The sequence below is a fragment of the Corticium candelabrum genome, chromosome 11 (genome assembly GCF_963422355.1).
Source record: "Corticium candelabrum chromosome 11, ooCorCand1.1, whole genome shotgun sequence".
NCBI lineage: Eukaryota > Metazoa > Porifera > Homoscleromorpha > Homosclerophorida > Plakinidae > Corticium > Corticium candelabrum.
In genome coordinates, this window is record NC_085095.1 from 6,868,480 (window position 1) to 6,891,578 (window position 23,099).

Here is a 23,099-nt window from a genome sequence, read left to right on the forward strand (position 1 = left end):
CAAAGTATGCGAACGGTGAGGTTGAATGTCTCCGAAGACGGAACGCAGTCGCAGCTCGTCTACACAGACGACGTACAAGAAAATGATTTAAAATAATTTTCGTAATGATGAGAATGCTCTCTTGTTGTCACAGGCTCCAGTTCTGTCTGCACGAGCTGGACACGTTTTGGTTGATGTGAAAGCTTGTGGTTTGTCTCCACTCAATCACAAGGTGGTGTAATTTGATTAGTGAAATATTTAACAGATTTGTATATTTATATTTATATTTATTATTATTTTTATTCTTGGTATGCAGGCTCTTGTAGCCATGAACGACTCGAACTCTGATTTACCAGTTGGGTTTGAGATATCTGGTATTGTGAAAGAGAGTACGTAGTGCATTTTTAGTGTTTTCTGAGTGGGTGGATGACTGTTTGTGATACATAGTTGGTCCTGAAGTGACTTCGGTTCAAGTGGGAGATGCAGTAACTGGTTAGTTAGGTTACTAACTTGGGAGCTGGCCTAAATTATTTGGGATGGTCTCAATTATTGACAGACGGAGAGACAAGCATATTTTTGTCAAATTTAATCATTTGTTGATACCCTACCTATACTGTGACAGGAATACTTCCTCTGTCGTCTGAGTGCTCTGGTTGTGCGGATGAATGCGAAATCTCAGAGTTTGCTGTCGGTATGTTTTTCTTGAGACGCTAATTACTTTTCGTCTTTCTTCTTGCTGTTTGTGAGTCTGTCTTTGTTCTTTTGTCTGTCTACTTGTCTTTCTGTCTGTCTGTTAGTTTGTCTGTCTGCATGTGTGTTGTATATCAATAAATGTATTGTCTTACCAGAGAATTTGTGTCCTAAACAGTTAACACTTTTAGTTCATTTACTTAATTAGCTTAAAGATTAATTTCTTGTCTCACAGTTTCCAACAAGTTGTCTACTTCATTGGTCTTGTAGCAATCTATTTTGTAATTTGATAAATTATTTGTGTACGTATACATAACATTCATATGTGTATCAAACATCCAAACTATAACATACACACACTGTATCATGTTGTCTCAAGTGTCATACATATTATCTTCTATTTTTTGGAAATTCTGGTGGGTGAGAAATGCCACTGACATTCTGCTAAAGAATGAATGGATACCAGCACAAAAGAATGGAAGAAGTCTTATGAAACTGTTTTTGTCCACCAGAAATTTTTGGAAAGAAAATAGAAGAGGAATTATCTAATTATGAGAGACTGTGTTTTATGTGTGATTTTTCTTCTTTTAGTGAATAAGCCTGAAAGCGTAAACCACATTACTGCAGCTGGAGCCATACTACCAGGTGTATGGGCATACACTGCGCTTCGTTATCAAGGTCACATTACAGCAGGGGACACGGTACTTATATGCGATGGAGCAACTGTAATGACATTGAACAATCACTGTATCAATGTATGTCTTAATAATTTAAAAAATTGATTAGGCAAATGGTATTATTGCAATTCAACTGGCTCAACGATGGGGAGCGAAAGTGATGGCTACTGCTGCAAACCAGGTGGAGGCAGATTTTTTGGAGAAACTAGAGCCTTCAATTGGTAGATAATGTGTGTGTGGTGCGTGCGCACACACATGTGGCACACACATGTGTGTATTTACGCATGCGTGTGTGCATGAGTGTGTGTGTGTGTGTGTGTGTGTGTGTGTGTGTGTGTGTGTGTGTGTGTGTGTGTGTGTGTGTGTGTGTGTGTGTGTGTGTAGTGATGACAAATAAATGCCTGAAGTAGTATTTAGATTTGTATGTTTTCTTATATTTCAGCTGCTGTGATAAACATGAGCAAAACAAAGTCACTTATAGAAACGTGCTTGGCTGAGACAGGAGGTCTTGGGGTCGATTGTGTTATCGACCAAGGAGGTAGCTCTGTCTGTGTCAGTGTTTTGTGTAGTCATCAAATGTAATTCAAGTGTATTGATTAGTTGAAATGGTGAGCAGTGGGGAAAGATACAGTGAATTAGTGCTTTCAAGTCTAAGTCACAGCGGCGAGGGCGAAGTGACGAAACGTCGGCCAATAACTAAACATGATATCATCTCAATTTTGGGTTTTGGTGGACGATGGGTTACCTCCACAGGACAGTTGCAGGTGTCACATATTGGTGTAGTCACATATTTTATGGATAGCTGTACATAGTAGTGCAAGGGTTGTTGGTTTGTGCATTAGCTGTTGTGATTGCAAATGTTTGGACTGCGTTTTTATGTATCAATGCGAATTTAGTAATTTCTCTGCTTTCTGTTTAGTTGGATCCTCCTGATTCACAATTTTTGTTTATGAAAGGTGCGGCCGTTAGCTTCTTGTTTGATAACATCTGGGTGCTTAGTGGAGGTACTGAGTATGCACTGTCTGTGTAGCTACTGTTGTATTGAAATAGTCTTTCTTTTGTTGTGATGTAGCTCAACAAGGAAAATATTTGCGTATCCGCAGGAGAGCGAAACTTATGTAGTACTAGTAGTTGATTGCATGTCTGTTGACCTTGACAAATTATATTAGACATTATTCAGGATCTGATGGAAAAGCTCCAGAAGGAAGAATTAAGGTGAGCTGCAATGAAATCAGTGATGTCGGAGTAACGTACTTTTATTTGTCCATTGCTTGCTGTTTGTAGTGTGTGTGTGTGTGTGTGTGTGTGTGTGTGTGTGTGTGTGTGTGTGTTAAAAAGTATAGAAATGCTACCTTGTTATCCTAGACCTACCATTCACCATACGCTGATGCTGCCTGACGTGACAAGCGAATTGGAACGTCTGTCGCCCCACCTCATTGGCAAGGTTGTCATGCGAACATAACACCAGAGCACTGTGTCACTCTATATTGTTATATTCGTAATCTTTTCATATTAATTGCTTACAGTTCGGTACTTACTTTTATGCAATATAAACCCCACACTAGAACATTACCATGTGATCTACACGTCTCCTACTGCAGGAAAACGTTTAAGATTTGTCGGATACTGGTCTTTAAACAAAACTGGATCGGCTCTGAAATCAACTGTTTTGAGTGGCATGTAGCCAAAAACCTCAACAAAATAATTTAAACAATAGTTCCTCCTCTGAAAGTGATCTGTGTTGTTCCATATACTTGTGCCACAATTTGGACATTTGAAATGCTTTCGTGGAGTCACTTTCACAACCGGTTGATGAGTATACGCCGAAATCAGAAAATTCATTGCAATGTCTTCGCAATTCATGTGAGAATCCACCCAGTCGCGTATGTCTGCTGGCATCATGTACGTGTAGGCATGACTGTAAAATTTATGATGAAATGCGGCTCCGGTCAGAACCATGGATACTTCGTTTGTCCATTCGGACTCGTATTTCCACTTCTTGTCGTCGTCGAGCACATGGACTCGACCTGGAAATCCTACGAGTCGATCGGGGAACTCACACCACACTTGGTATCCGAATTCCAACTCATCAGGAGTCACCATATACATATCATCGTCCAAGTTTAATACTGCTTCGGTGGTAATAGCATCATATGGATAGAACCGATTGCTTAGTTTGTTTGATGATGTTCTAATTACAACCAACGGCTTTCCAACTTTTGGCCACTCCTCTTCAGGTGGTGGTGCTTTCTCTTGGTTATTCCAGACGACGACTATTTTTGCTAGACTCGGTGTCTCGGATACGATTTTAATCACCTTGTACAGTATCTCAATTCGATCGTATGTAAGAATAAGAGCGGTGAATCCAGTCGATTGCAGAGGAGCTAAAGGAATAAAAAGAGGAGGAGGTGGTCGAATGAAATCAGGGTCCGCGGTAGACATGACCGTAGGAGGCAAGTTCCAGTTTTCATATCGTAAAGCATAATGATCAAACACTCGATCTTGAATGATCCGGAGCGTCGTCAGAGTGATCTTATGCATCGACGACATGTAGTAGTTATAGAGAAAAAAAGCCTGTTTTGACATACTTCTCCACACGTTCGGTGGTATCTGCTGCACTATGGTCGGAATCTCACCAATGCTTTGCTCTGCAATAAACAACGACGCTCGTTTCCAGTCCAACACGTCAGCAAATGGTAGAACATAAGTGTCCGAGACGATAACAGGTACACAGCCCATCATCACAGCATCAAGAAGAGTCGTAGACACCATCCTCAATCCACGCGTGATGACACAGAACTTTGCCTGTACTAGAATTTCCGGGTAATCATACACATGACCACTCGAACACACCTTCCTCGCATTATTACGAACTGCAGCGTCCTCACACCGTCTCAACCGAATCGCCGACAGTGAATTTCCTTCCAAAATCGAGTCTAGTATAGTGTCATGATCTGGTAAGAAGTTACCATGCATAACAACCAATACGAGCGGCCTCTCTTTCTGATACGACTGTTCAACAGTCGGTCCCGCATCCTCCACTTTCGTCAACACATTAAACATCGGAATGCTGACATCGAATCCCTTCCTATATGATCTTGTCGAAAACCCTGCCCCTGCAATAATCGCCTCCCCACTCTCCAAATACAATGCAGTCTCATACTCTGGATGCTTCCCTGGCAAGAAATTGAAAAGCACATGGTTTTTGCCGCCTCCCCAAAGTGGCAACCTACCCAGAGCCTTGCTCACTAGCTCATCATCCAGTCGGTTAGCATTCAACGTCTCAATAGCCGGAACGAAAAGACAAGCCTCGTCCGCGTTCTCCTCGTAGTAGCCGCTGCTCTCAATGGCTTCCAGCAATTGAATGAACTGCTTAGATAGTGGGGCGAATAGAGGAGAACCATTAACACCGTTGATCCTCCACGAGGTCGGGTAGATGTGAACACCTAGTTTTCCGTCCTCTCTCAGTCCGCAGCGCAGCACATCAAAGCACTTGTGGAAGCGACAGGAAGTGTTCTTGACGAACTTCCTTTCAGGCGAGGTTGACGTCAGATCGAGCACGAGCGGTACGTCGATGTCTGACACAGCTGGTTTACTGCTTGGCGTCTCGGCCGATGGAAAAGCCGTTATAGTAACGAACGAGACAAGTAGAAGCCCTCCTAGAATCGCAAACAACACATGCTCCACCCTCATGCCTTTCCGTCGGCACGATCGAAATGTTTGACGGTACAATGATTCGGGCATGCCCTGCTCAGTGGATCTGAGCGTGCGAAAGTCGATTCATTCTCGTGTAGCAGGACAAGCAATTTGCAACCACAACGCGGAAGGTGAGTTGATATTAACGCAAGTTGGAATCAACCGGTTGGTTGTTCGCGCGGTTTCCGTTTGTTCTTGACGGTGGGATGTCGAGAGAAGGTATGCGTTGCACGCCGAATCTCGCGACGTTTAGAATCGCTGAACGAGAGGACGGGGTTTCATTAGGGTACGCCACGTGGGTAAAATTGTTTCTTTTTTTATATAACAGTAGAAGTCGACGAAGCGGTTGAAGAGAGGGTTATCAATGAGGAATACAAAATATGGAAGAAGAACACGCCGTTTCTCTACGATCTGGTCATGACGCATGCGCTGGAGTGGCCCAGTCTGACTGTCCAGTGGCTGCCTGACAAGACAACACCGGAAGGAAAAGATTACTCAATACACAAGCTGATATTGGGCACACACACGTAAGATGCAGTGTATTTGATGTGCCTACATTTGAACGCCATCTAATTTTCAATGACTCGAGGTCAATAGGTTGTGTTTAATTAATTAAATTAGATACTGTTGAAAATAATCTTAATCAAATTGTGTAGTAAGACGTGAGTTGTGATGGTGTGCAGTTGCTTAGCTTTTCAAGGTGCGATTTCCGATGTTGCATTATTGCATGGTCTTGAAAATGCCAGCGTAGTAGATTTGGTATAGACCTTGTTGCATTCAGAGACATAGAAAGTGCTTGAGCAGTTGTTTAAATCATTGTCAACTTATCTTACCACATGACGAGAATATGTACAGTGTGATTGGTAGTATGATGCTGTCATAGGAATGAAGAGCAAAATCATCTTATCATCGCTACTGTTCAGCTACCTAATGACGATGCTCCGTTTGATGCAAGTCATTACGATCAAGACAAAGGAGAGTTTGGAGGGTTTGGCTCAGTGAGTGGAAAGATAGTGACCGAAATTAAAATCAACCATGAAGGAGAAGTGAATCGGTTGGTACCGAATCGAGACCGACTGCACAGTTGTTGTAATTGTGTCATTGACTGTCATTCGCAGAGCACGTTATATGCCCCAGAATCCCTACATAATAGCAACCAAAACACCAGGATTTGATGTATTGGTGTTTGATGTGTCGAAACATCCGTCTCGACCTGGTGAGACACTTGAGTGATTTTTAGTATTTCAGTTGGTCGCTTGCATCGTATAACACTCAGATTCATCCGGGGAGTGCAAACCACAATTAACATTGAAGGGGCACACCAAAGAAGGGTATGGTATTGTAAAAGGTAGACAAACTGATAGCTTTAGTTAAACGATCGTGTTGTTAGTTATGGTTTGTCATGGAATCTCCAGCAACAGGGATTGTTGTTGAGTGCATCTGATGACCACGTAAGTTGTGCTGCTCTTGTGCCATACAACTGTGGTGTAGTTATTAGTCGTTGGTTTTAGACTATCTGTATGTGGGATGTGAAGTCGGCATCACAGGTGAGATATACATTCACATGTTATTCATCAGCAGTCAGAGGTCTAACTAGTAGACACGTCCATCAATATTCTGTGGATGATTACTACTTAGATACGATTTCAATGTACATGGCTACTACATACATGTTTAGCCTTTTATGTGTATAATAGGGTGCTGTTGGTGTTTACATGTCCAGTTTGGATATGCTTGTATGGTATGACTTCAATTATCCGGACATTTTGATAATCCGGACAAATTTAATTTTGCCCATAAAGCATGTGTCTTTCACATGTTCCCCCATGTGACATCGTTCTAACATGGAAACTCGTGAATCAGCCTACTTTGAGATTGGAACCATAGAGGACTTTTTTACATCTAATCATTAATTAATTTAAATGTGTAAACATGTTGAGTCACAGACCTCTCAACTTTTCTTCACACCAAATCGTGAAGTCTGGTTCACAATATTGACGCCGACATCAACGTGGACGTCAATAATAGAAATGAATCCTATTCCAGCGTCGACGTCAGTTTGACGCTCAGCTTCATATTGTGAACCGGGATTGAGACTGTCTTTGTAAATGACTACGCCCATTAAATGTGTCCAAAGTAGGCGTTGTTAACAGCTTACTTGTTGGTCTCCCTTTACGGGTTTTTGTTCACCAAGGCTTCGCCTTGAATTTCCAAACGTTACTTTACTGCAGTTAGATATTTCGGATATCCCAGGTACAATCAAGCAGAGCAATATATAGAGTCTAGTTCAAAGATACTGCTGTGTCCGGAAAAACAGGGCTAATGGGTCTGTGCAAAGTGACTATCAGAGTGTCTCACAGCCATAGTAGGCTTGTTGGGAGAAAGGACTGGCTATCGTGAGCAAATCATGGGATCATGAAAGTTGAGAGGTTTGGAGTTGTTGACCTACATTGCCGTATATAATTAATTAAACATTTGTTCATTATGTGTACTTGACTGTCAATGTATGACTGAGCCTCAAGGAAGTCACCACACCATCAATTCTTTTATCCAGACTTTTGAATGTCCGGATAATTGGGGTTGTACTGTATGTAGATTATATCCATTTTGCTTGTGAGTATTATCCATGTAATTTGAACTCTTGAGTTGTCAAATTGTTGGTTTGCTTTGCTTGCAAATGCAGCCGTTATTATAGTGACCTACAGAGCATTTCAACTTACATCAGTGATAACAAATTGCTGAAGACCATAGTGTGGCACTGTATTCGAGTAGATCTTCTACCTGTTTATCTATAGAGCTTGAAATTAGAAAACAATATGTGTACTCTTTGATGGTGAGTATGAATCGTAATAGAAAGACGTTTAAAATGCAAATTGTACAATATGATACTTTGATATGCAATGTAAAAGACAAGGAATTTGATCTATTATTGTTTTCAGGATCAAAAGACTTTGGAGCCAAAGAGCATCTTCACTGCTCACAGTGCTGTTGTTGAGGTCAGAAATCTTTTGTGTAACTGATTGCCAAGTTGCAATTTTTTGGGTTGTGTGTAGGATGTTGGATGGCATTGGCTTCATGACAGTTTGTTTGGTTCAGTGGGAGATGACCACAAGTTGTTGATGTGGGCTAACTGATGGAGTGCCGAGTTGTTTTGCAACTGACTGTGTTTGCTTTGTGAACAGATGGGATACTCGTTCAACAGACACAGCCAAAGCTACTCACTGTGTTGAAGCCCACACAGCAGAGGTACGCCTTGCAATGTAATTTGCATCATGTTTGTTGTTGGTAGTTGCCTTAATAGCACCAGCTGTATTATTGTGCTTGTATCGATTTAATTAATATTTTATTTATTAATAAATTAATATGATATTTTTCGGCTAAAAAAACTGTTTCATAGTTTACTTTGCAAAGTCATGTGACTTGGCGAGGTGCACACTTCAACAAGAGACAAAGATTTTGTGCACTTATCTTTGAATCTAAATACATCGAGTTTTCAACTTTTGTTGTTTTGACACGTACAAAGTTTGATGAATTAACACGTGATGTGTCATGCAGGTAAACTGTCTAGCATTTAATCCTTTCAGTGAGTACATTCTTGCAACAGGGTCGGCAGACAAGGTTGATTTCAATTTGTTTCTATATTGTGGTGGCATTATTGAAACAAAAATTTAAATTTGTATTGTTAGACTGTTGCTTTGTGGGATCTGAGAAATCTGAAACTGAAACTCCACTCATTTGAGTCTCATAAGGATGAAATATATCAAGTGAGCAGCAATATATTTCCTTGTCTTGAACAATAAATTGTGTTCTTGCCTTGGATCTTACGCACTGCATCGTTAGGTGCAATGGTCTCCTCATAACGAAACCATATTGGCATCCAGTGGAACTGACCGACGGTTACATGTTTGGGATCTCAGGTATTGCTATTGCAGCGCATTGTTGTATACAGTTAGAATGGTGGTGATGGTAACGTTGAGTAGCTATTGTGGGAGTAAATTCTAATACGATGTTACAGTAACTGGTGATAATGTGCGTTGCATGATGGAGTTACTGATTATTTTTTGGTGAGTTATGATATATAGTTAGAGAGTGTGACTGTTTGTTGTGATGTGGCTGCACTACATTGAGCTCTTTCTATGACATATAGTAAAATTGGTGAAGAACAAACGAATGAAGATGCCGAAGATGGACCTCCCGAGCTACTGGTATTGATGCGTTCAGATTTTGTTGTCTGTCTGTTATTCTGTTGTTTTCTTTAGTTTGTCCATGGGGGACATACTGCCAAAATATCAGACTTTTCGTGGAATCCTCAAGAGCCGTGGGTTATTTGCAGCGTTTCTGAAGACAATATTCTACACGTGTGGCAGATGGCCGAGAACATCTACAATGATGAAGAAACTGATGTACCAGCATCAGAACTTGAACCATCTACTTCTTGAGATCGATCCTGGTCAATACCCTAGCAAACTGTAGCTGTAAGGCATTGGAATATATCATACTTTGTTACTTGATTGTGGTTGGAGACATTGTTTCTGCACTTGATATACTGTAGCTTATTGTTGTGTTGACTCTCGGGTTTGCAGCCATAGCAGCATGAACATCATAATCACACGTTTGGCTTCTATGTTCGTCAAATTTAGCAAATCTGTTCTGTCTTTGACGTAACTGGTTACGTGAACTTTGTAGCACTTTATCAGAAGATATCTTGTGTTGAACTCTTAGTATTATAATCTTTTGGTGACAACTCAATTACATATGAAAACCTATTTGTGCCTTGCCTACATAAGATAGACTAGGGTAGTAGTTGGTCAGAATTATGAGTTGGCCATGTCAGCATCACTGCCAACCAAATCCAAGAATTCTCTTTTTCCTCCTGATGGGAACAGTTTATCACATACAGAAAATCTGCCTTTGACGTCAACTGAGTTAGCCTTTCTTGGACTTTACAGTGTGTGCTTTCTGATGTATTTGAAATGTAGAGTGGAAGGAAGTGCTAGTGAATCATCATGTGTGAAGAAACAACAGAAACTGTCTGTGTGGCCACGATTCACTGATGCTGACATAAGCCTTGAGAAATGGGTGAAGCAAAGAGTTTACTGTTATTTAGCGATCGATTCTGAGTGTTTTTTGTTACTTGAGGATGCTGTTGGGAAGGCAAGAGACAAGGGAAAAGGCGCTGTATGAAATTTGATATTACCCTGGGTGCTGTCTGAATATGTAGTGATTCTTCTACGTATTTGACTTGTCAGGTTTTTGAGGACTGTGATAATTTGATAACAATACTGCCACCCACATTGGCTGCTGTAACAGTAACATGGAAAAGGCCTGTAGACTATTTGCTTGAGGAAGTAGGGTTTGAGGATGTTAATGAATTACTTATTGTTGTGGCTTAATTGTATGAATCGTTTTAGAGCCCAGTGGTGGTGGAAAAAGGCTGTGAGTCTATCAACTTGGTGTCTCATAATGTGCATCTCCTCACTAGTGAAGTATGGTGAATGCACACATACATGTACCACTTATATATAGATACCGGTAATACCATAATGTATATATACAATCATTATTCAAATAAGATATCATGAGTTTATCAAATTCAAGTAGATAGTAGAGTAGCATTTATTGTTAGGATATATTACAAATAATCAAGAGTCATAATACTGATCCTATCATTTGATCTTAAATTTTGGTGGAGTCTGTGTGTACAAAATTGATCTAAGTCGACTTGTTTGCAATTGCATGCTTGAAAGATTTAAAGTACTAGACAAGAGACAATTGATGAAGATTACCAGATGTTTGCATGTTAAATTAAGTTTATCTACGGTTGCTGCAATCTGCTGCTAGAGACTTGATCTTTATGTGACGTGACAGAATTGAGAATGCAACAGCATAAAGAACTGCATTACAATTGGTCTTGTATTCTCTAGGTGATGAGATGGGTGATTTGTCAAATTGACCTTCTTTGGCAACTACACAACAATCGTGGCATTCCAGGCAAGATAAATGGGTCTTGGAAGCCTTGGCATCATATCTATCCTAGATCAAAGGATTACAACCAAGGGCCTGCATATAACCCTAGTGGGAAATATGTTGTGAAACTATTTTGGATGGTAGGTTTAACAATATTAGTCTGGTGATTTAGTGAAAGTTTGCTGTGCAGGGAGAATGGAGAAAAATTGTTGTTGATGATCGAATGCCTTTTAACAAGCATAATCAAATGCTTCTGCCTGTGTCAAAGCCTTCTGAAATATGGCTTTCTTTGTTGACCAAAGGCATTTTGAAAATTCTTTCTTTATGGTAACACTGTTGACATTTTGCAGTGAACATTGTCAACTTTATTTTTGTGTCATTGCAGCAGCTACAGAGAGGAATACACCTCTGAGTATGACTTTAGCAACAGCAGTGTTGTTCACATGTTGACCAGCTGGGTTCCTGAAACAATTCCTATTAGGTAAGTATATCATGATGATAGCACTTCAAGAGATCAGCTATTGTGAAGTAGCTAGTGCAGTGTACTTGTTCTTGATTAACTTAACAGCCTATTCAGTTTCTGTTTGTGTGTTTGATACTTATTCTACTGCTGTATGTGTGGTAGGCATGCTTTTATACACATTACTGTGTGTGTGTGTGTGTGTTTGTGTTTGTGTTTGTGTTTGTGTTTGTATCACATGACTTACTCGACAGTTGCAGATAAAGAAATTGTTGTTATGTACATGTACTTAATTAGATCTGGTCACAAAGATCCAATGTGGATGACAATGAAGAAGGTACTTCCTGAATGGAATCCTAATCAACCTACAGAGGGTGAATCGTTTCGTGACTTTATTGGCTAATTGTTGTTACCTGAGTATCTATTACAGCAAGCAGTGATGAAGACACCATGGTGAATGAAGCTTCAAACAATGGGAAGGATGAATCGCCTGTTGTTCTCTTTGCAAGCTACAATGTCAGACCAAGTTATACAAAGTCATGCTCACCTGTTGTGAAACAGGTACACTTGCATGTGTTAACTGTTGTTTATTACCTAAGCAGTTTCTTACCTTAAAATAGTGATTGTCAAACAAACTGGTCATTATTATATTAGGTATTTGCAATATAATGCTTGTTATCCCTTTTTGCTAATTACATTTCAACTTTCTGATTTGATCTGGTCATCTTGCTCTGTTTTCAATTTTGGGGATGTTCTTTACACTTACTCTTCTGTTACAGGCTTCTGCATTGGTTGTCTATTCTGTTAACTAAATGATTGCTACAGAGATTTGTTTGATTACTTTACTTGCTGTCATATGTTTGCTTTCATAAGAGGAAGACTTCTTGGATTTCTGTAAATGGCATGTACCAGTTTATTTGCATAGTGCAGACTTTGTGCATCCAATTAGTGTTACAGACCGCAAGTCTTCTAATTTGTTTTACTTTGATTCAGGATTCTGCAACTGGTGGTCTCAGCAGCCTTGGTCTTTGCCCTGATCTTTCTCATATGGTCTTAGTTACTCAGACTAGAAGGCAATCTCTTCGTCAGCCACGTCCACCACATCCAAGCACCCTTCAAAACAAATTTGCTTATCAAGGTTTTAAAAGTAGAAGAGTGAGGGAAGTTGAGGCAAAAAAGATAGCTGAAGAGCTAAGGCTAGCCAATTTCAAGATCGTTGAAGTGATATCGCCATTGTTGAATCTGCATACTGCCATGTCGCCTGATGACTTTGATTCGTTGAAATCACATGCCAACAATCCTTCCCTTTTTCAGAAGGTGAAACTGACTTCAGAGTGTCAAGTAGACCTGATGGAATCGACAGGGATGAGCAAATGGATAGAATATGACAATTTTGTAAATTGCTTCACGTTAGTTAAACTGCTGATCGTTGAGTGGATCTTTCACTGACATGATGTTTGTTTTGGTAACGCAGAACATTGCATGTAATGCACAAACCAGCTGGATACAAATACAAGGAAGCTGTTCAAGACATGAAGGTAACTTTTAGTTACACTGTAGCTTCTAATTATATTCATAACGAGGTTGTATATACTATAGATGATTAACCTAAAGGATTCAGGTCATGCAAAAAAGAACAGACTAGCTCCACCAGGGAAAAAGCAGATAGATACTTCTCACTTGCATCCACTGGTTAGAGAAGTTTATTTGTATTATTCTGTTGTGGTGTGTTCACTCATTATGTGTATTGGTTAGGCTTGTGACGTTGGACCTAGTGGCACTATATCCAATCTACTCTGTAAGGACTGATGCATTGCAAATGATGTTTCGGTGTTTATAGAAATAAATACAAGTAAACAACAACAGCAACACACGCACACCTGTCCTGTCCTGTTGAAAAGCTACCGTAAAACGGTCATGCTTGAAGAGGCAACAAGCCTGATGAATGAACATTGTGCTTGCTAGAATTCTAAACATCTGTGAACTGTCAATCCTCCTTTACTTCTGAACCATTTGAACAATTTGAACATTGGATTACACCCCATTGTTCCCTTATAGGTTTCCTTCTTTCTTCCATACACTTGTGTCACGCCTTATCACTCTGTCTTCTAAAGGTCCTGGAGCACACCTCACACATCACATCCCTGACTGCCACCGGAGCACATGTCCCCATTCTCTCTCTCCAACGTTCCAAACCATCATGACACAATGTACTCCAGCCTGGTCTTGACCTCACAGCCTCATCATACCATTTCTCCTCTGATACTTCAATGTCTTTAAAATCTCTTCTCATCATATCTCTCCATCCCTTCTTTGGACCACATCTGGGGCAGGGCTCAGGCAACCAACCAAATAAGGTTGATTTTGGTATTCTGTGGTCTGGCATCCTAGTTAGGTGTTCCAAAAAAACATTCCAACCTTTTCCTCTTCACTTTCTCAGATGCAGTCTCCTCATCTCCCCACCTCCTTCTTACTTCTGCCATTGTGATGAACTCAGACCATTGTTGCCTATTGGAAATGCTCAAGATACTTCTAATGCATCGATGGTGAAAGGTGTTCAGCTTCTTCTCCTGCTTTCTGAGAAGGACCCAACATTCTGCTCTATAAAACAGCACAGACATAACACACGCATTGTAAGTTATTCTCTTTGTTGATATCTTTAGGTGTTAATCAATAAAGACAGCCTTTCTCAAAGCCCCAAAAACCCTTGACGCTTGAGCTACCCTTTTGTCTACCTCCACAGTCATTCGCCCAGAACTGGTAATGACGGACCCAAGATAAGAAAACTTATCTACCATCTCAATGTCTTCTCTCTCAAGCGCAACAGGCGTTTGATCATTTTCCTCAACCAGTCTTCCTGTTATCGTGTGTTTGGTCTTGGGAATGCTAACAAACACCCCAAAATCTCTGTTTGTTTGTTGGTATTCTATTGCTGCCTTCTCTGCACCTGATCTTGAGACAAGGTCTCTGATCTGAAAGCAATCTGACACACACACACACACACACACACACACACACACACACACACACACACACACACACACACACACACACACACACACACACATCCGCGAGATGTCAAGATAACGTTTTGACACTTTGTTGGGGCTTGCTGTCTTGACTACTACTTTTGCTTTAGTTATCTTGCAAATGTAAAGCAAACTGAATGCTAAGTGTCAGATTTGCTTCTAAATCAAGAAATGGCACGTATTTGTATACCTGTTGCAATAGTTGGTGTGATTTGAACACAGACACTTAATCTAATAGTGTGTTACTGTATCACTCTATCTTATTGTTATTATTATACATGTTTTTGTCTTGTATGGTGATTGGCTGTAGGCGTGGACAGCATCAAGGACATAGAACTTGTTATTACTGTATCTACAATGACATTTTGGCCATACAAGGTTGGTCAGAAAAACAAAAGTAAACCAGAAATGCCTGAGAGTCAACTAGAAGGGGAAACACAGAAAGCCAATGAGTCAGCTCTTTTAATAGCAGAGGAATATCGATGGGACAGTGTTGTAGCCGGGCAGCCACTACTGAAGGTCACTACTAAAGGATGCAAAGCAGGAGCCCTCTGCTTGTCAGCCGGGTGAGATTTTTAGATCATGCCGTAATTTAGACAAACTGTTAAGTGTCTGGTGTGTTTACAAGATGTAATTGTTTTATTCGCACATGTGACAGTGACCACCAGCCAATCAGCTACTTTTGATTGTTGTTAATACAGCCTCTAGTACAGTAGGCCTTGAACCTAGAAGCATGTATAACTTTCTGTGACAACAGTAGTGTGGGTGGTCCATTACTTGTATGACGCTTATTACATATATATATATATATATATATATATATATATATATATATATATATATATATATATATATATGTATGTATGTATGTATGTATGTATATATGTATGTATATATATCATTGCCTGTTCGTCAAGGGGGACTAGGCCTACGAGAGGCGGTGAGAATGTCCTCTTCTGCATTCATTGGCAGCTGTAACTCCGTTCGGTCATTATGTTCTCGTCTTCTACCAACTACGCCACTTCTGGAGAGTCAATGCCCAATAGTAATTATTCGTCGCCTCACTTTAGTTCTTTTCCTGGAGAGTCTGCTGCTAAGGATCATATTCAAAGTCTTGTGCCTGACTCGCTTGACACCATTGATCTTACCTCGAGTAGTCAACGTGACCTACAATGTCTCCTGAACACCAAGCTTTCAACAACCATCTTAGAGAAAGCAAGTTTGAGAGATCGTGCTCGACTAAACACGATATCTGCTCCTCATGCTGGAGCATGGCTAAAGGCAATACCCAACCCCAATCTCAGCCTTGCCATGCCCCAGAGGGAGTTCATAATCGCTGTTCGCACATGGTTGGGATACCTTTCTTCCCACCTCCTCCAAGCTCAAAGCGTTGTTTTTGTGGACAGGTTTTAGACAGTTATGGGGACCATCTACTGGGTTGCGGAGAGGGAAACTGGAGAAATAGACGACACAACGCTCTTGCTGACGTAGTATTTGAAGCACTATTATCTGATAATGCCAATTGTCGTCGTGAACAACGGCTTTGTGGTGACTCGAATGCAAGACCAGGAGATGTATACCATCCAGATTTTGAGAGAGGGCGACCGACTTACTTGACATCACAATAAGAAATTCTCTCCAATCAACATATATGGTAAAGGCAGCTTGTCAAGCAGGGGTTGCGGCAGAAGCTGGAGAAAGAGAGAAAGACAGCTCATATAAAGACATTGTTAGTGAGAATGGAGGTGTGTTTTATCCACTAGTTGTTGAAAGTCTGGGCTTGTGGTCGCCATCTAGTCTCCAGATTTTAAAATCAATCTGCAGAAGAACAACATTCCACAGTCACCTCACAATGAGCCAGGCCACGTCCTATTTCCACCAACGGCTTTCTATTAAACTCTGGTTGTATAATGCAAAGATATTTCTAGAGAGATTGTCTGTAGATTGCTCTGATGACGTTCTAGACTTTTTGTAGAGTGGGGGGTTTGGGTTGGTTTTGGGTTAGTTTTTAAAAAGTATATATATATATATATAAATATATATATAATCATGTGTGCAAATGTATTATTTATTGCATGAACCTAAAACTTTATATAATAATAATATAATCGTGCTTTTCATCTTAGAAAAACATTTATTATTGAGAAACTTGGTGGTTATTGATTGACTTGTAGTCAGATACTAGTAACTAGGCATATAGATTGTTTATATAGTATATTTATGAATTGTGTTGTTTTGAAAATTTAGGCGTCATTTGATTCGACTCAATATGACTGCTCCTATTTGTTTTCATCTTGAAATATGGTCTAACATCGAGTTTAGTTTCCAAAAGGAAGATGAAGTGTTCAAAGAATTGACAAAGGTATGCTGTCTAAGTCTGCTTTCTTGTGTACATCATCAAACCATGAAATTGACTATGATTACAGGAAAGTTTACGTTATCGCCATCATGCCATGGTTGTGCTAACGACTGTAGCCAAATTGATTGCACTGTTTGATGATATACCGTCATATCGAGAGGCTTTTTATGGACAAGGAGTAGGTCATCGAGGAAGACTGATCACTGCACATCATTGCACAGTGGGAACATCCTTTTAGTCAGCTTCAGTAGATAGTGGTGCCTAATTTCTATGTTTTTCAGGTGCTGTATGCTTCAATTGTTGACACTTTGACATTATGTTTGGGCACACTATTGACAAATGATTTGGCATTTGCTTGGAAGGCATTTATTCAAGAGGGTCTTCGGGTCTTTCTACAAGGATTGGAGAAAGATGTTCCGAAACGTATGACAAACACTTGCAGGGTTGATATGTGTGGTATTCTTTAGTTTGTTGTTAGGTGCTAGTGAAGTTGATAGACTGAAGTTCAAAGATCTGAACTTTGGGAAGAAGCGCCAAAGTATATATATGCAACTTCAAGGCCATTGGTATATCATCTATAATCATAGTATGTTGTGTACAGAGGCTGAAGAGCCAGAGAGTTGGATAGATCGGTGAGTGGAAAAATGTGTTTGATACTGTTGATAATGAAAGTCATTGCAATTAAATCAATGGTAGTATACCAACAACAGAAGAGCAACAAGCAGCTATCAAGATTCAAGCATGCTACAGAGGTTACTGGCAGCACAAGATTTGGCTGACTGTCACTCAAGGTGTTTGTCACATAATTGATGGAAAGTGCTTGTTTTAATGCTTGTCTGTCATATTTTGAGCTGCAGTACTTTGTGTCAATGTGATGTTTGTCTGTCAATTTTAAGTAGAATAGTACATAAATCAGCCGTCAATATCTCCCTAGTTACTGAAGTTTTCAAACATTTGAGTGTTTCAACAATTGCCTTGTTATTGCAGATTCACCTCAGCACAAAAAAGCATGTAAACTACTTGAGGAGTGCCTTGAAGTTGTTATAAAAAATGCTGAGTTGACAGCATTGACTCTGTTTCAAACCATGTTTAAGAAAGATCCTCAGCTGTTGATCAAGTTTCCGTTCAAAGATGATGAATGGTCTCGTGTCTGTTTTAAAGATCACACTGGGAATTACAAAGAGCAACAACCCAATTCCATATTTTTGATGTTCAGAGAAACATTTTACGCTCGACGTGGTGTTCTTGTTGTTCCTCATTTGTATACATCTGTTTCCACTGCTTGTCTTCGTGTGTTTAACAATGACACAGGAGAGGAAATACCGAGGGTTTTCAAGCAGGTCACACCACATGTCTATCTGAGGAACAAACAAGGCTACACATTTGTTGCTGAAGGCCGTGCATGGAACGAGCCGGTACTTGAAGGCACTTGTCGACTGAGGTTGATGGGATCAGAAGAGACACTTCTCAGGCCCAAACACCAAGAAATTGCCAACTGTGAATTTTGTTCAAAAGAAGTGCAAGAATATTACTTGCCAACAAAAGACTACGAATTTGTCAGGTACTACAGTAATGTCATGTAGTGATGCCCTCTCATAACTGAAATCTTGACAACCAGCTATATTTGGAAAATTTTGCAATTTTAACAAGCAATTGTTAATTAATGGACATTTACTACATTGTTATTCAGACTTCTGATACTTACTTATTTGTGTCTCATTTATACACATAAGTGTAAGCTGTATCTAATTTAATATAGCAGTGGGCATACTTACTGTTGTTATTGGGTAATTTATTTGCTGACTTACAATGATTATTGGGCAAGGCACTATTTTGTAGAAATCTTTATTCCTATTACTAGTAGTATTGAGAAACACTTGGTATGGTTTTAGTTTGTGCATTTATTGTCATTTTCATGCTTTTGTAAGCATGCTTGGTGCAGTGACATCTTATGATGCAGTCATGGTCACCATATAGCTGTCAGCTTAAAAATAGGTAATTAAACATAAACATTAGGAATAAGGTTTTGAAGTATTTAAACAAAGTATTATTAGGAATTGAATACACATGTTGTGTTTGTAGGCATGCAGTAAAGGTTGCTGAAGACATGGTTGTCACAATTCGACTGAGAACATCTAAACAGTCGGCTTATTTCAAACTGCAGGTTTGTACTAATGCTGTGTCGTGGTTTGGTATTGAGCTATTTTTTTATCAGATTTACTTTTAGATTTTAGACACTATCAATGGTTATGACCAAGAATTGATATCAGTGTCTGGAAGAGGCCATGCTGTTATTCCAGCGTTTACTTTTCTCAAAGATGGAGTCCGTTGTGAATCTGCCATGTCATACTTTTTTGAAGACTCTCCAAGTCCAGAGACTGTACCTGAGGATGAAAATATAGTGGACGATATAACAAACAAAGAAGCAGAAAATGAAGATGGAAATAAACCAGACAACGATGAAGTACAAAATGAAACAGAAAATAGAGCAGAAAATGGCACGCAACAGAATGAAGCAAAAGATGAAGCAGAAAATAATGAAGATGCTGCAGCCAACAAAGACTATTCTGAAACACGCAGTTGTGCTGAAGGGCTGAGCAATAGAATGTCAGCGCAAGGTCAAGCTGAACCAAGAGAAATAGGGTTGTTTGACATACTTGTAAGTGATGAAGACATGTGTGACATTCCTATAAAAGCTGTTTGTCCACAATGAGACAATTTGTGGCACTGCATGTATTCCAATTTACCTACACTTTAGATAATACTTACATAGTTTGGAAAGCAGTGATTGTGTCAGTTGTGATGTTGTGTGTCAATGATAGGATGAAAACGATGAAGATACCTTCAACATGGAAGTAAAAGAAGATTGCCTTGACATCAAAGAAGTAAAGCAAGGAGACCATTCTGGAAACAATAACATAGAGCCTGAAGATGATGAAGCCAAGTGTTCTGGACCTGTGGAAGAAGGACTTGAGGTAATTTACAATGGTTACGTCACTTGTTACTTGACATTTTTGACCTACTTTGCTAGAACACACATGTACACATTTGCTGTGTGTTTTAATTTGTTTGTTTGCTTGTTTGTTTGTCTATTTGTGTGTATTTATGTTTGTCATTGTGTCAGTCTGCTTGTAGTTTATATTCTGTTTTGTTGTTTATTTTAGTTTGTGGTGTGTATAATTATCTGCGTCTGTATACAGAATTTAGAACATGGATATGGCCAATTTGAAAGGCACAAGTACATTATTCGAGCTGTGATTGAATGGAACAGTTGGAGTGAATCAGAGAGTGGATGGGATCACTATAGCATAGAAAAAGCAAAGGAAAGCCAAGTTGCCAACCAGGACCTTCCTGTTAAAGGTTAGAAACTAAATTTTAGTCTGCATGTATCAGAAGAGACCATTGACAAAAGGAGCTTTCAAGTATGATGTATGTATTTCAAACACAAAATTGTGAATTGCATCTGACCGGTTTGCTAGGTTTGTAAACTTGTTTTGATGTTTAGTGCTATCTTCGACTGTACGTGACATGGCACCGTCTGTCACAGGAAGGAAAACAGCAACACGGAGATCATCGTCTGCTTTTGGGAAAAAAACACCAACATGGAAGAAAGCAAAGGGACCCTTAAACCCTGCTATAGGGGTGCGTTGCAGCTACATGCTTATAGCACATGACTGTTATTATGGTTTATTTTCTGCTATAGAAGTTTGACACGTCTGTAGCTCATTGGACAATGGAGCTAGTGATGGCTGAAGACCAGCAAGTACCTCTATGCAGTTTTGTCTTTGAGCTTGCTGACTGCATTGAATTAATATTCATTAATGATTCAATAATCATTCATGAATTTTACTCTAAAACAAATCTGACACGAGTATCTGCTCAAGTGTGATGTCTAGCTGCCAAGCTGACTTTGTTTCGTTGCTTAGACATTTTTGGACATTACAAAAGACAACGAGAGAGATAATCAGATTCAAAGCATAAAAAGTGGATGGGAGGCAGCTAATCCTGGAAGGGCTGTACTTGTGAGTAGTCAGTTTTGTTTGTTGTCATTTTATCTTTAGTAATATATGCTCTTTTTAGGCCAATTGTCTACGTCGGGCATATCTTGATATACATGGCAGTACGTCCGTGAGACAAAACAATGGAATACCTTCCAGCGTGTTGTGTCCTGTGGTAGTTGATGAAGGCAACGATTCTACAAAACCTACAGAACAAAAAGAGATTGGTCAATGTTACTGCTTAATTAAGTTAATGAAAACTTTATATATATATATATATTATTAATTAAGTATTATTACTCACTAGCTGTGGGTTGCTCTGTTGTTGGCTTTTCAGTTTGCCAGTTTCATTTATTTAACTGTAATACTGTATGTTTCACAGTAAATACTAGTAGTGTGTTGCAAGTTTAGTGACATGCACGACCACATTTGTTTACTTGCATTAATTAACACCGGCTACTTTTCAAATATGAGAAATTGTGTTTTCTTGCTGCATTGTTGTAGTTAGGAATTGTTCTAAATTGTTTTCTATTTACTTTGATATAGCTAAGGTTGCAAGATTGTAAAAGTTGGTATTAATGGTTTGAACTGAATTGACGATAGGCTTATTGCAGATCTATTACTTTATGTTTCTGATGCACGGGCACTTTAGTAGATTGTTTCTATTATGCTCACAAAATATCTTGTATAAAGAGTAACATGATGTTGAGTTTCTCAATAAGATTTATTACTTCACAACTGCTAGCTGTAGTTCTAGGCATACAGTAGCTTTGATGTTAGGAATTCTCTGTTTGTATTGTCTTGCAAGGAAATAGTTATTCTATGTACTATGTTTATGTTATTTCTGTAGCTTTTGTGATGAAGCAAATCTCTTTTTAATTTTAGATTTGCTACCTCACAACAGATCACATTAATTAATTAATGTAAAGCATATTTTATTTCATAGTGATTCAACACGTGTTATACCGTCTTTTATGTTTTTATTGTATTATCATTCATTGATAGCAATATCAGAGATAAAGAAGAGTCACCAAACTCGACGTATTAGCTCAGACAAACAACGGCCAAGGCGGAAGTCTAGTAGACTGGGTCTCTTTTCACCATTGACTGTACCACAACGCAAATCAACTCCACAACGCATATCAACTCCACAACTCAAACCAACTTTTCAGGACCTTTCACCCTTTCATACTCGTCAACAAATAATACAAACAGATTTTTCACAGTTTATCAAGTCATGTCCAAAAGAGGTCAAACCAAGGCTACTGGATGAAACTGAAAAGCTCAAACGATCGGCAAATTACGAAAAAGAAGCACAAGAGTTTTCGTCTTTCAGAAATATGGTTTATGAGGAGAGACAGAAAGAAAAGGAGAGACGCAAGGAAGCAAAGAGAATTCAACTGGATTTGGGCGAGAAGAGACAGGTTATTGTAGATCAGTGGTATTCATGATAGTTACGTTGCACACTGTCCTTACAATAGATACGAGAGATGGGTGGTAGCTATAGGTAGGGATACTGTCAGTCTGTATGTTTGTCTAACAAAGAAAGCATGGCATTAAGTGTGCACGTGATTGGTAAGGACATTGTTAGAATGTTAAGTTTCAAATGTATTGTCTAACCATCATTCTCTTTCTGCATTTGTTTACATATCTGTTTATCTGTGTGGGACTGTTAGTTTGCCTGTAACAGTGTTGCTTACCTGGTTAACATTTGGGTTTATATCTAATACCATGTATGTATATGTCATCTTGTTTGCATTGTTTAGAGGGAGATCAATGAAGTCAGGACTAGACTTAACAAGATGCGTGAATCTTATCATCTCAAATATCTAGAGGAACAGCAAAAGAGAGAACTTGCAATGTTTGGTCCAGACTCTGAATCAGGAAGTTCTCAACAAGAGCTTGATTCAACGCCAACTGTTCAGAAAGGCAAAGCATTGTAGCTGGGAGTGTGAGACTATCATTTTATCAATTGTTATATGAGTTTTACAAAGTTTTACTATCATATATTATCAGAGGGATGTTATGCCTACTCAGTGCTAGTGGAATTGCCGTTGATGGATTTTAAACATTTTAGTTTTTATGTATTGCACGTGTAGGTACACTGTATTTTATCTTATCAGATCGTTTTACAAAGCTGTAATTGATTGACACAGAAACAAGACGATGGCTTTGCAAGTTTATGCTAAAACTTCAAGCAATTCCATTACTGTTGTTGCTGTAAACGTTGAATGACATTAAATT

The 23,099-nt window shown here is 39.3% G+C and overlaps 5 protein-coding genes across 5 annotated transcripts; 4 read left to right on the forward strand and 1 right to left on the reverse strand.

The window, feature by feature from the left end:
* The first annotated feature begins 5 nt into the window (after positions 1-5).
* On the forward strand, positions 6-2,850 carry LOC134186840 (quinone oxidoreductase-like protein 1). The gene is made up of 13 exons (XM_062654909.1): positions 6-72; positions 134-211; positions 296-368; positions 427-471; positions 602-670; positions 1,261-1,394; positions 1,456-1,567; positions 1,789-1,884; positions 1,947-2,110; positions 2,266-2,350; positions 2,419-2,439; positions 2,516-2,561; positions 2,712-2,850. Exons 1-13 carry the CDS (start codon positions 7-9, stop codon positions 2,806-2,808), a joined length of 1,086 nt encoding a protein of 361 aa, XP_062510893.1. The 5' UTR covers position 6; the 3' UTR covers positions 2,809-2,850.
* LOC134186839 (exostosin-2-like) lies at positions 2,832-5,172 on the reverse strand. Its single transcript, XM_062654908.1, has one exon. The coding sequence runs from the start codon at positions 5,088-5,090 to the stop codon at positions 2,928-2,930; it is 2,163 nt and encodes a 720-aa protein (XP_062510892.1). The 5' UTR covers positions 5,091-5,172; the 3' UTR covers positions 2,832-2,927.
* A 31-nt stretch (positions 5,173-5,203) lies between these two features.
* On the forward strand, positions 5,204-9,808 carry LOC134186841 (histone-binding protein RBBP7-like). The gene is made up of 15 exons (XM_062654910.1): positions 5,204-5,261; positions 5,371-5,569; positions 5,926-6,096; positions 6,161-6,258; positions 6,319-6,373; positions 6,433-6,493; positions 6,554-6,589; positions 7,982-8,038; positions 8,096-8,163; positions 8,225-8,288; positions 8,598-8,660; positions 8,729-8,806; positions 8,883-8,959; positions 9,190-9,247; positions 9,302-9,808. Exons 1-15 carry the CDS (start codon positions 5,249-5,251, stop codon positions 9,479-9,481), a joined length of 1,278 nt encoding a protein of 425 aa, XP_062510894.1. The 5' UTR covers positions 5,204-5,248; the 3' UTR covers positions 9,482-9,808.
* A 2,908-nt stretch (positions 9,809-12,716) lies between these two features.
* LOC134187233 (uncharacterized) lies at positions 12,717-15,184 on the forward strand. The gene is made up of 6 exons (XM_062655349.1): positions 12,717-12,878; positions 12,944-13,007; positions 13,069-13,161; positions 13,225-13,267; positions 14,809-15,064; positions 15,127-15,184. The coding sequence occupies exons 1-6, from the start codon at positions 12,724-12,726 to the stop codon at positions 15,182-15,184; spliced, it is 669 nt and encodes a 222-aa protein (XP_062511333.1). The 5' UTR covers positions 12,717-12,723.
* A 1,840-nt stretch (positions 15,185-17,024) lies between these two features.
* LOC134187235 (androglobin-like) lies at positions 17,025-23,019 on the forward strand. The gene is made up of 17 exons (XM_062655350.1): positions 17,025-17,035; positions 17,079-17,094; positions 17,139-17,280; positions 17,336-17,395; positions 17,459-17,489; positions 17,554-17,648; positions 17,845-18,418; positions 18,940-19,021; positions 19,085-19,516; positions 19,680-19,832; positions 20,058-20,217; positions 20,363-20,499; positions 20,561-20,620; positions 20,784-20,879; positions 20,938-21,082; positions 21,861-22,279; positions 22,622-23,019. Exons 1-17 carry the CDS (start codon positions 17,025-17,027, stop codon positions 22,796-22,798), a joined length of 2,790 nt encoding a protein of 929 aa, XP_062511334.1. The 3' UTR covers positions 22,799-23,019.
* The last annotated feature ends 80 nt before the right edge of the window (positions 23,020-23,099 follow it).

Coding starts and splice junctions, on each gene's coding strand:
- LOC134186840 (XM_062654909.1), top strand. CDS start 7: ATGCGAACGGTGAGGTTGAATGTCTCCGAAGACGGAACGCAGTCGCAG. Junction 73..133: donor AGCTCGTCTACACAGACGAC/GTACAAGAAAAT, acceptor TTGTTGTCACAG/GCTCCAGTTCTGTCTGCACG. Junction 2,111..2,265: donor CCTCCACAGGACAGTTGCAG/GTGTCACATATT, acceptor CTTTCTGTTTAG/TTGGATCCTCCTGATTCACA.
- LOC134186839 (XM_062654908.1), bottom strand. CDS start 5,090: ATGCCCGAATCATTGTACCGTCAAACATTTCGATCGTGCCGACGGAAA.
- LOC134186841 (XM_062654910.1), top strand. Junction 6,259..6,318: donor GAAACATCCGTCTCGACCTG/GTGAGACACTTG, acceptor TATAACACTCAG/ATTCATCCGGGGAGTGCAAA. Junction 6,494..6,553: donor TGAGTGCATCTGATGACCAC/GTAAGTTGTGCT, acceptor CGTTGGTTTTAG/ACTATCTGTATGTGGGATGT.
- LOC134187233 (XM_062655349.1), top strand. CDS start 12,724: ATGTCGCCTGATGACTTTGATTCGTTGAAATCACATGCCAACAATCCT. Junction 13,008..13,068: donor AAGCTGTTCAAGACATGAAG/GTAACTTTTAGT, acceptor TATATACTATAG/ATGATTAACCTAAAGGATTC. Junction 13,162..13,224: donor CTTCTCACTTGCATCCACTG/GTTAGAGAAGTT, acceptor TGTATTGGTTAG/GCTTGTGACGTTGGACCTAG.
- LOC134187235 (XM_062655350.1), top strand. Junction 17,649..17,844: donor TTGGCTGACTGTCACTCAAG/GTGTTTGTCACA, acceptor TTGTTATTGCAG/ATTCACCTCAGCACAAAAAA. Junction 20,500..20,560: donor CCTTAAACCCTGCTATAGGG/GTGCGTTGCAGC, acceptor TTTCTGCTATAG/AAGTTTGACACGTCTGTAGC.